Here is a 13017-nt window from a genome sequence, read left to right on the forward strand (position 1 = left end):
TTTCGCGGATGCACGGTATTATCAAAAACTAGTTGAAAGTTACAGAAATTTTGAAACTTAAGCCAATGACAAGGAACACCAGTTTCCGTTTCGAGATTGGGAAAATTGTTAAGACATTAAAGGAAAGCAGTTCATTTGCTAATATCACATGTTCCAACGTATAGAGACGTTTCGTTCCTATGGCTGACGAAGAATGGCTGACCCGTCAATAAGTTACGCAAATTACTTTAAAAATAACAGAATTTTACTCACCATAAAACTTTGTAACAGAAGAATTAGCAATATCCCAAAAACACCTTTTATACATTATACATCATTCACAAGTATGTAACTCGCATATTGAGGAAAACTACGTCAAATGCGAGGCCTATTCGGAAAGTAAGGCCAGATCGGTCGTAAAATTTAAATCACTGTGAAAATCAAATCCTTATTATTTGAAACAGTTAGGTGCATATTCCAGCTACATCTCTACATAGTCGCCGCTCCGATTTAGACATTTGTCTTAGCGTTGTACCAACTTTCCAATACCCTCGTCATAGAAGCAAACCGCCTGTGCCTCCTGCCAATTCTCTACGCTCATCTACAGCTAGTTGTCTGCACCAGAACGTTGTCTTCATAGCTAGCGGTTCAAGTGAGCAGAGATGAAACTCAAGGAGAGTCAGTTACTGCCTCTATTGTGGGTAATCAAACTCTTCCCATAGAAAACGCCGGAGAAGCATCTCATTGTCCCGTCAGAGTGCGGCCGAGAATTGTCAAGGAAAAGGAAACGTATGGCAGTTACGTTATGTGGGCTGCACGACATCAGGCGAAATCTCATAAGTGGCCCTCATACTTGGCGGGAGACACTATTGTTCTAAGCGTATTTAAGTGCTTACTGTGCTCTCAGAACTGAAAAGACCGACGTGACGTAATCGACAGGCGTACTAGAGACACTGCCCTACACATCTGTGCAAAGCTTCATCAATATTTTCACTGTGCTTTCCATATCACACGCCATCGGAATTTACTTTCCAAATAGGCCTAGTACAACCTCACTTCTCACAACAACAAAAACAGTAGAAAATGTTGGAAACTGTCATGGCAGTCTCTAGTGTACGTTCCTTCATGTGATTCTAAAATCCGTCACCAGACAGTAACAGCAACCAGGAAACACCTTGCGTTCCTAGGTACTGTAGCCTTCATGGAACATTCTCTCCTGCTACAAACTAAATAACCTTACAGTATTAGTTTTCTTGTGACACGTCCCACATCCTCCAGGATCATTTCAGTATGAGTCGAAAGGACGACCAGCGTATCTAATAAGGTACTCCAACCTCATCGATGTCCTTAAACACATTTTTTTATATTATCGAATGAAACCACAGGATAAAAATTTGAGGAAATTTGAAGTACTGTACAAGCAAAGTGGAAATGAACAGGAAAGCTGAATGTGTAGAGAGAGGTATGGGGTAGTACTCACTGTCGAGCCACTTGGAGTCGTACTTGAGGGTCCTCTTGAAGGAGAACTCGCGGCGGCCGGTGGTGAGGTTGTGCAGGTCGGTGCGGAAGATGACGGTGTCGGCCTTGGTGAACTCGGCGTTGGTGCCGCTGTAGAGGCCCGGCAGGCCGCCCGGGTTGCCGCGCTCCACCCACACCGCCGTCGAGTTGTCCGCCGGGTCGTACGGGCACTTGGCCACGCCCGTGCCCACGCCGGGCACGTGGTCGCGCCGCGAAAGGTGCGTCAGGTTCGCCTGCAGCGGGTGGCGTAGCTTAACCAAGTGTGCTGCAACTCACACTGTATACAGGGCGATTTTGCTAAATGGCTAAATGCAGGTAAACTGCAGGAAATGATCCCTGAGAGAATAAGACGCTAGTCTAGAATAGTGTGTCACCTGAACAACAATAATATCCTCAGCAAATCATAAATTGGATTACAGCACAGTTGTTCTACTATCAAAATGAGGTCACAGCTGTGGGATTAAGGATTTACTTCAAACATTGTACGCCTTTAGTGGGCCATTGAAACAATAGTCTGGCAATTTCGAGAAAATAGTGAGCGAAGCTATACCCGTCTATTATGTAACTGATGTATCTGTGCATAGGTGCTCAGTGCCAGAGTTCACGTGTAAGAGGCGACTATACGACTGCTACTCAACGTTCCTTTTTAATCTACATTTTCGTCTTCACTGGTCATATTATTTAATTTACATGACCCCCGTAAAGTTGTTGTGAATTCATTATGTTATTTGACTATTTACTGTTTGTAATTAAATTTTCAAAGACAAAAGACAAGCTTGGAAAGTCCAAGACAAACATCGATAAATAATAATGAGGATGACGTTATTCATAATCAGTAATATAGTAAGTCACTACGTTTGAGACCACAAGAGTAATGTACAATTACACGTGGGATATGCTCGCGACGTCAGACGTTGCAGGATGCTATTTGTCATCCACACACAGCAAACATGAATTAGAACTTCATTATATAACCTCGCAAATGTCATATAAATTAAACAACCTGACCCCGGATGAAGAAAAAGGATTAATTCTTGAATCTGAGCAGGAGTCGAACCGTTGCCTCATACACGTTCCTCCTACAAAATTCGAGCGCTGATCACTCAACCACCATGAACTGTAGCATCGAGCAGCGACGCATAAATACGTAAGCCTCATAACAGACAGTTAAAACTTCTCTTGCGATTTTCTCGGAGTTGCCAGGGTAGTACATCTTACTATTTGCACATTTACTCTTTTAATGGCCTACTAAAGGTGTACAACGTTTGAAGTAAATCTGTGATCTCAATGTCGCGGCTTCCCTTGTGTGACTGCCATTTACATGTTCACTCACCAAATCTTGCAAGCATTAAATAACAAAATAGCGCCGACTGGTATTTTCTGCGTTCTGTTTAAGGCATTTGACTCTGTGACTCATAATTCTCCTAGACAAATTGAAGTTTTATGGGACTGATGGTAAGCCAACCAGAGGATAATGTAATATCTAACTAAATGAATGCAAAAAGTTGCACTAATTACTTGAAACGATGTAGTCCGGCGATATATTTCTAACTCGGGAGAAACCACATGTGGGGTTTACCAAGGCTCAACTTAGGTCCACTACTATTCCTCAATCTTACGACTAATACACAACATGAAAAGTTAGTTCTTTTTGCAGATGACATAAGTATTGTAATCAGTAGTATACATATAGAAAGTGAAAAAAATTATAGACAATGCCTTAATGTATCACTGAGTGGTTTTCTGGGAACGGTGTCACCTTCAGTTTTAAAAAGACACAACATACTCAGTTGTGCACATCAAGGGATACTACACCAGTTGTAAGTGTAACAGGCAACAAGGAAATAATAAGTAGGTTGCAAACTTCAAAATTCTTAGGTGTTATATTTATAAGCATTTAAATTGGAAAAAGCACATTCTGTAACATCTAAATCAACTACGTTTAGCAACATTTGTACCTACATTTGTTCAAAATCTTGGGTGAGACAAATCCGTAAAAAAATGGCTCTGAGCACTATGCGACTTAACTTCTGAGGTCATCAGTCGCCTAGAACTTAGAACTAATTAAACCTAACTAACCTAAGGACATCACACACATCCATGCCCGAGGCAGGATTCGAACCTGCGACCGTAGCGGTCACGCGGTTCCAGACTGAAGCGCCTTTAACCGCACGGCCACACCAGCCGGCACAAATCCGTAAGTTGACATCTTTTGCGTATTTTCATTCGCTAATATCATATGTAACAATGTTCTGGGTTAACTTATCTTTAAGAAAGATACTGTTCATTGCACAAAAACGTACTGTAAGAGTGATATGTGGTACACACCCACGATCATGATGTCATCTGGTACAAGTCTATTTAAAGAATTTGATATTCTGACTACGGCTTCAGAGTATATTTATATTCTCTGGAAGTTGGCTGTAAGCAATACACTACAGTTTAAAAGCAACAATTTTGAAAATAATTACAGTACCAGAAGGAAGAAATGACATTCAGCAATGTGAATGTCGTGTGACTAGGTCCTCCCGTCGGGTAGACCATTTGCCGAGTGCAAGTCTTTCGATTTGACAGCATTTCGGCGACTTCGGCGTCGATGAGGATGAAATGATAATGATAAGCACAACACAACACCCAGTCCCGGAGCGGAGAAAATTTCCGACCCAGCCGGGAATCAAACCCGGGCCCTTAGGATTGACATTCTGCCGCGCTGACCACTCAGCTACCGGGAGCGGACATGACATTCATTATTCCACATTAAGATTTTATTTAGTACAAAAAGAGGTTCACAACACGGTGACGAAAGTTTTTGATCACTTATCAGAGGATATAAATGTCTGACAGATAGCAAAGTAAAATTTGAAAACAAATTAAAAAAGTTTCTCCTCGAGAACTTCTCCTATTCTGTAGAAGAATTTCTGTTACCCTAATGTGTAAAAGTTAGTGGGTAGGAACTACTAAATCATTTCTCAGGATATAAAAAAAATGAAAGAATGCCATATAAGCGTTCAGCAAGTAGCCATATTTAAAAATTAAACTAGACTCGTCCGACCAGCCAACATTTTTCCGCTCATCAACAATTCAATGTCGGTGTTGACGGGGCTTAGGCGAGGTGTACAGCTTTGTGTCGTGCAGTCATCAAGGGTACATGAGTAGGTCTTCGGCTCGGAAAGCCCATATCGATGATGTTTCGTTGAATGGTTCGCACGCTGCCACTTGCTGATGGCCCAGCATTGATGTGCAGCAGTTTGCGGAAGGGTTGCACTTCTGTCACGGTGAGCGATTTTCTTCTGTGGTCTTTTTCCCGTTCATGCGGGATCCCTTTCCGGCCACAGCGATGTCGTAAATTTGATGTTGTAACGGATTTCTGATATTCATGGATCATTCGTGAAATGGTATGTACTGGAAAATCCCCACTCCATCGCTACCTGGGAGATGCTTGTCCCATCGTTCGTGCGAAGACTATAACACCATGTTGAAACTCATTTAAATGTTGATAACCTGGCATTGTAGCAGCAGTAACCGACCTGACAACTGTGCGAGACACTTCTTGTCTTATACAGATGTTGCCGACAGTATCGCCGTATTCAGCATTTTTACATTTCTCTGTTTTTGTATACGCATTCCTATCCCAGTTTTCTTGGCTCTTCAGAGTATGAAACGTAGTAAACTGTTTCTGTCCACAATGATCGTCTATAAACACCCGTTGTGACGTAAATTTATTGGAGGTCAGCTTATTTGCATACCTACATCAATACTCTAACAAGAGAACGTGGCAATACACTTGAGGAATCTGCTACTGTCCTTACTGATACCCTGGGGTACGCCATAATTCTGTCATCTGCTTTTGCCACTCCAGTACATCAGTAATTCGCCACTTATTGCGCACGGCGAAGAAAACATGCGCAGCATAGCACCCGCATAAGTCTCGAAACTGTCGTCGCCAGTCCTTACACAGTTGCCGGTAACTCTACGAGGGCGTGCTCAAAAGTGATGCCTCCGAATTTTTTATATGAAAACTCTTAAAGATTTTTAAATAAGAGTAACATTATTAAAATTCTACATCATTATTCTTCGTTTCTACATATTGTCAGCACGCTGTTGCTAAAGGGCTCTGAATTGTGTCTTGTAACATAGCGATATGTGAAGTAACTATGTCGTTGCCTGAGAAACAGCGTGCTGTAATCGAGTTTCCAATTCGAAGAGTTCGTCAGCAAATGGAGCACCTTCTTCATCAGCATCACAATGCTAGGCCATACGTAACCTTCGACTCATTTGCAATTAAATGACGCCTTGAGTTCTCTGTCATGAACCATCTTCCACACAGTCCTGATCTGTCCCCACCCGATTTTCAGGTGTTTCCAAAACTTAAAGAATGCCTTCCAGGACTTCGATAGTGACGAAACAGTGCAAGCAGAGGTGACATTATGCCTCCGTCAACAAAGTCAAACATTCTACAGTAACAGTATCAAGAAACTAGTTTCTCGCTGGGGGAAATGTGTGCGGCGCCAAGGGGTGTGTGTGTTGAGGAATGTAAAATGTTGCTAATGTTTGTTTTATTTTAAAAGGTTTAAGAAGTATCACATGAAGAATTCGGAGGCGTTAGGTATCTGGACGGTCTACTATTAGTAACTCACTCCTGGAGTCACTTTAAGATTCAATTTACTAGGTAATCTTAATGTCCGCTGAACATATGCAGACTGGGGATGGAGACGATTCGAATATAAAATCGAGAGAACAAAGACATCATCATTTACAACATGTTGTCGCGTTAAAACGTCTTTCTTCTAGCAATACTTGATTACATTGGTTTCCGGTGGTGGAAGGTTAGGCCGTTGTCCGATTGGGCAACGTTTCCGGGGAGCGCCGGCATTTTATTTTCTTCTATGTAGCGTGTAAGTAAAATGCACACGTGGAGGCACCTCCCTTGCTCCTGTACCAGTCAAATTATGGCATCGACGGAACATATCGAGGATGGGTTTGAGAATAAACTAATCACCGGGCTGGCACTAGTTGACGTAAGTTCCACCTATGATACAGTAGATCAGCGGGCACTGCATAAAACGTACGAGACCCTGAAAGACTACCACCTAGTCAAGATAATCGAATCCCTGCTCAAAAATAGACAGTTCTTCGTAATGCTTGAGGGGGAAAAGAGTCGATGGCGGAATCAGAAAAATGGGCTTGCTCAAGGGAGCGTGTTGGCGCCAATCCTATTCAAAATATATACGAATGACCAACCAACTCCAGACAAAACCAAAACTTTTGTATATGCAAACGACCTGGCAATAACAGTTCAAGGCAACAGCTTTGAAGCCATCGAGGAGAAATTAGAAACCGCCCTTTCTACACTGTCAACCTACTACAAAAAGAATTCTCTAAAACCCAATCCCTCCAAAACTCAAGTGAGTGCATTCCATCTGAACTCGAGGCAGCCAAAGTACAGGCTCAGTGTTACCTGGGATGGGGCATTACAGGAACACACAGATACTCCCACCTACCTTGGCGTCGTGCTGGACAGAACATTGACATACAAATATCATTGCGAAAAAACACGCAAAAAAAGTAGAAGCACGAAATTCCTTAATAAGAAAGCTGTCCAATAGCAAGCGGGGTGCTAAACCTACCGTGGTCAGAACTTCAGCCCAAGCTTTGTGCTTCTCAACTGCCAAATATGCCTGCCCGGTATGTTGCAGATCCGTCCACGCAAAAAGGTAGATATTAGCTTGAATGAAACACGCAGGATAGTGACAGGCTGCATGAAACCAACCCCCATAGAAAATCTTCACGGGGCCGCAGGTTTCAAAAACCCTGACTCACGTAAGAAAGCCCATGAACATACCGAGAAGCTAAAACAAACCTTTGATGCTCGTCACTCAATATTTGGCCTAGAGTGTGGCCCCAGCAGACTCAAATCCAGACGCCGTTTAATAAGTTGCGCCTTAGATGAGCCCCCCCCCCCCCCCCCCATCTACTATCCACTAAGAGAGGACCCACCAAGCGGCGTTTCTGGTGATTGGAAAACCTGGAGAATCCTTAACCGCATCAGAACTGGGGTGGCTCCTTTGAAATCTAATCTGATCAAATGGGGTCTGTTGGACGAAAATGACGACAAATGCGACTGCGGCACTCGACAGGACATGGAACATCTCCTACAATGCCCTGCCTGCCCCCACAGATGCACCCTCGACGATCTATGGCTGGCTAAAGAAGAAGCATTGGACATTGCCCAATACTGGGCCAACAAATTGTAGTTTCCGGGCACGAAAAAGTAAAAGTAAAGTAAGTGTGGCAATACTAGCAAGTTAAGAGGTTTAGCTCATTGTCAGGTGCACAAGCATAGTAATATACAAGTTGTTCAAAAATTCAGTGCAAAGGACGGCTAATATGATGACGACAGACATACACAGTCCAGTCACATTACTGTGTTAACCGCCTATGTTCCACGTCAACGTGCAATAACCAATCGTAGACGGTATGTGTCATCACCAGCAGTGGCGAGTATATTAAGCATGTCGGGTGGGGCGTGGAAAACAGTCGAATTCTTGTAATAATGCGTAAATGAAATGATCTCTCTGACCTCCAGAAAGTGATGATGATAGGATTTCTGGCCAAGGGTGAAAGCGTTTCCAAAACGGCCAAGTTCGTAAACAGTTGGCGTGCTGCTGTGCTGGTTAAAATATAGCGTGCATGACAAAACGGTACTATCCAAAACCGGTGCCGAGGGAACTGTAGAGCTCCACGGGCCATAGATGACAAGGGTGAAATACAGCTGAGGAGATGTGTATGGGTGAAGAGACGCACAACTGTTGAGCAATTGACCACCCAAATGAATCAAGGAGTTAACAACAGTACCTCCTCAACGAACTTTTAACGAACGTTGCTGCGTACCAGCCTCCACAGCAGGCACCTGGTGCATGAACCCTGCTGACTACCACTCATCGTCGACGAAGACTGGACTTTGCACGTCAATAATGCAAGTAGAAGTGCACCGTGTGGCGACAGGTAGCCTTTTCAGAAGAATCACGTTGTATGCTCCATGGGACAGGTAGCCCTAGGCGTATATGACGTGAAGCGTCTGAAAGCAAACACCATGTAACAGTTGATGAAGGTTTCTCGGGTCTCCAGCCGGGTGGTAGGGTTGATGTCTCGCGACGTTTCGGAAAGTGTCATACTACCCATCTTCTGGCGAAGTGTCGAGATTCTCGGAGAGCGGGCTATTTATATGTGCGGTCACCCCCCTCCACTAGACCTCGGGTGGCCAGAAGTCGTGCAATTTTGGCCGCGAGTGGACCCACGTAAGGAAGGAACGCGAGTCGTAGATCTGATAAAATTGCACGACTTCTGGGCAAAAACAATGTCAAAACCGCTCTCCGGCCACCACCGAAGACGAGGGAGCTCCTAGGTTCTGCCAAAGACGCACTGAACGTTAACACACCAGGAGTATACGGCATACCATGCGAATGCGGAAAGCAATACATTGGGCAAACACAGCGTTGCATATCTAAACGCTGTGAAGAACATATCGGATGTGTGCGACTAGGTCACACAGAAAAATCAGCCATAGCAAAACACAGCATAAATGAAGAACACACCAACTTCGAAAACACGAAGGTACTGTGCCGAGCATCTGGCATCTAGGAAAGCGTTATCAAAGAATCCATAGAAATAAGGATTCACGACAATCTGGTCAACAGAGATGAGGGATACCAACTCAGCGCAGCATGGAAACCTGCGATAGCGGCAATCCGTCGGGAGCACGCCCGTCAATGTGCTCCGCTGCGGACGCAGACAGAATGCTTACACCGAGAACCGAACGCGACCGCCGAGGGCGACCGCCATCCCCACCACCACGCGCACGCCGCTGGTCCACGCGAGGTCTAGTGGAGGAGGGTGACCGCCCATATAAGTAGCCCGCTCTCCGCGAATCTCGACATTTCGCCAGAATATGCATAGTACGACACTTCCCGAAACGTCGCGAGATATCAACGCTACCACCCGGCTGGAGACCCGAGAAACCTTCATCAATAGTTTACTCCGGGAAAGCCTACAGTCACATATACCATGTAACAATCTTCGAAAGGGACCAGGCTGGAGACCATTCCCTGGGTGATCTCGCCTTTCTGGAAGGCAGACTGGATCAAGTATGCATCTATCCTTGGGGGACCATATCCACCTCTACATGCAGCTTGTTTTTTCTCGGAACTAGCAGGACACTGCAACGTGTCACACAGCTCGCACTTTATGTGCGTGGTTCGAAGAGCACCAGTGTGGGTTAACTGTACTGCCCTGGCCACCAAGCTCTTCCGATTTAAACCCAATCGAGAATCTGTTGGACGACCTCGATCGGGCCCTGGATACTCGAACAAGAAACCTAGCCCAGCTGATCACGGAACTGGAGTCTACATGGCTCCACAGCCCTGTCGGTAACTTCCAGAACCTCATTGGCTCTCTTCCTGCACGTCTTGCAGCAGTATGCGCAGCAAAAAGAGGTTATTCAGCCTTTTGATAAGTTGTAACATTATCTGGACTGAACAGTGTACTTCATTATGCCTCCAGGTGTTGGAAATGAATATTGAGTGAGTACGGAGCATCCAGGTCAGGTGATGTGTCTGAGAACAATACAATGTTAAATGTGTTTTACTCAAATGTTATACTAATTATGTTTAAATTTAATACTCAAAATGAGAACAATTAATTTCAACGCAGAGCTGATATCGATCTAACAGGGCGAGCTGTGTTCGACGGAAAGTGTATGACGTGCTGCGTACGAGGACTGTTCAAAAGGTAAGGTGACTTTTCAAATTACGTGGGCAATATACATTCAGTTATCGATATTGTTTTTGTTATGTTGGCACACATGTTCCCAACATGTGTTCAAGGTTTCAAGTGTATAAGCGTGACTGCTAAGAATTCTTGAAACTAATTCCTACCTTGAGAGCATATGGTAGAATACATTTCGGTTTTCATATAGCCTCAGAGAAGAATGTTTAATTGGTTGAGGTTGCCACGATCTTTCAGGCTAATGCACAGTACTCCCTGACCTATTCACCGATCGCCTGAAGTACGGATTAGTGATGCGCTTACTGGTTCTCCAAAGTGCCGTGGGGTCCCATCACACTTGATGGACATCCTCCCTGTTGTGTATAGAGGAATGTGTTGTGGCGTAGCAAGACAGCCACGCCACGGAAGTAGCCGAAAGGCACGCGTTTAGTTCACGCAGGCAAGAGACAGGTCTGTAACAGGATACGTAATGAAAGCTATAAAGAAAAGTACGTAGCTTCTGCAATACTTAACTTTAATCCATCCTTGTTACATCGCTATTGACGATATAAGTAAGACTCTATAGTTTCAGACAATATACTGCTAATTGCGCCTTGCTAGGTCGTAGCCATTGACTTAGCTGAAGGCTATTCTATCTGCTCGGCAAAGGAGTGAGGCTTCGTCAGTGTAGTCGCTAGCAAAGTCGTCCGTACAACTGGGGCGAGTGCTATTCCGTATCTCGAGACCTGCCTTGTGGTGGCGCTCGGTCTGCGATCACACAGTGGCGACACGCGGGTCCGACATGTACTAATGGACCGCGGCCGATTTGAAACTACCACCTAGCAAGTGTGGTGTCTGGCGGTGACACCACAGAATGCCCTCCAGTAGCGCCGGCAGGTGCTCTTGCAAGAGCGGTCTGTACATCTGTCGTATGACTAGGGGAGGCAGCACGTAAGGCCCATGCAAATAGTAGTCACGATACCGCCCTCCATGTTTACTTCAACTGTGGCTCACTGCGAAAGTCAGGACGTCACAACACTGTGATCTTCAGATCAACTGAATATGCGTTTCCGATACCTGGTTGCTTCATGAAGTAAAGGATGTCCCAAAATAATGTATACATTGTTTGAAACTGAATACCTCTTTAATAAAGCAGATAGGAAAGAAATGTTATCGGAATAATACAGACTGAAGATTATCTTGAGGTGCGAATGCTAAAAGTAACCTCCTCCCACAGTAATGCATCATTAACAACGGCTTATAACAGAGCCAAATACCAACTGCGTTGTTTCGAATTGAATAGCATCGTACGCTAGATCAGTTTTTTCTCTTAGATCATCCAGAGTTTGTGGCTTTGTGTCGTGCACTGTGCTCTTCACACAGTAATGCATCAGTAACAACGGCTTATAACAGAGCCAAATACCAACTGCGTTGTTTCGAATTGAATAGCATTGTACGATAGATCAGTTTTTTCTCTTATATCATCCAGAGTTTGTGGTTTTGTGTCGTGCACTGTGCTCTTCACTTGTTCCACATATATAGAATTCTAAATGGTCAAAATCCATCATATACATCTCGAAGGAAACGTGTAACTGAGAAATTTGCTAACGTCAAGTACAAAGTGAGGTAGCAAATGAGAAAGCAATGCCATTCATTGTCAAAAATGTCGTTAAGCTATGGAGTTATCACATGGAACATTCTTACAACAATATCCTCAAAGAACTACGGTTCAGTTAATCTTCTAGACAACAGAGCACACGAGAATGATGTTCCTGTTGGGTTTACACTTCTTTCTTCAGTTACCTATAGATTTCCAGTAGCCCAGTACATGAAATTATTGCAGTTAATTGTTCCGCTAAGTTTAAAGGGCGCTACGTCCGACCAAATAATGAGATTTTCATAGCATTCATTCATCTTCTTCACGTATATAGATGACCCACCCTCAAAATTCAGTTCGCCTGTTGGAATCATCCTAGGTCAGAGCATGAAGAAGTGTTTGAATGTAAGGCTTCAAACTCAGAGTCTTAAAATTTCTGTGAACACTGATTTCGCTAATCCCAGTCCCAAGAGAGTTCAGTCACACAGAATTTTTGCTGCCTTTTGAACGTCTCTTTACTCCGCTTCCTTCCTTGTTCACATCGCACATCTTCTGTCGACTTCAAACTTACATCGAATTCTTCTAACTGTTACTTGAAAAGGTGGTGGTGTTCCAAATTCAAATCTCCAATGTCATTGAATGTCAATTATATTCACTGCTTTCCAGTAACATTTTGGCAAACACTTCCGTACTTCAAACGATAACGCCATATTTATTTCCATTCCTGCACCGAATTGAGGCCTTATTAAGCTTTTCACTACCTTCTGAATTATTATTCACCAAACAATTATTTCCGTCTCCTTTGTTTAGAGAATCATTCGGTTTCAAAGTGTTTACACATTATTTTTCTACGCCCAGTGTATTTGTTGTTATCTCCGTCGCAATATTAGTCAGTTTGGGCATCGAATTTTTGAACATTCTACGTACGAAATGCCATACGTCACACACATTTGCACATGACATGTAAAATTAAATACAAATACTTACTAAGACAATGCGTCCACTTACATTTTGTCACTTGAAAATAAGTTAAACCTTGGCATTGGATAGTAGTGCTAAATAATGTAATTATTTTTACTAAAAGTTTGGTGGAGGTGAATATGTCCTTCTTTGAAGTTCTAGAGCTGTTGAACCCGCTGAGAAGAAATCAGTTCGCTGTG

The 13017-nt window shown here is 43.7% G+C and overlaps 1 protein-coding gene across 1 annotated transcript in view; it reads right to left on the reverse strand.

The window, feature by feature from the left end:
- LOC124805488 (semaphorin-2A-like) overlaps positions 1 to 13017 on the reverse strand; it is a 491457-nt gene that overhangs the window by 113726 nt on the left and 364714 nt on the right. The window contains exon 6 of the mRNA XM_047266052.1: positions 1460 to 1730. Within this exon, the coding sequence (XP_047122008.1) occupies positions 1460 to 1730 (271 nt within the window). The remainder of the gene's footprint in view (positions 1 to 1459; positions 1731 to 13017) is intronic.

Source organism: Schistocerca piceifrons, chromosome 7, assembly GCF_021461385.2.
Source record: "Schistocerca piceifrons isolate TAMUIC-IGC-003096 chromosome 7, iqSchPice1.1, whole genome shotgun sequence".
Taxonomy (NCBI): domain Eukaryota; kingdom Metazoa; phylum Arthropoda; class Insecta; order Orthoptera; family Acrididae; genus Schistocerca; species Schistocerca piceifrons.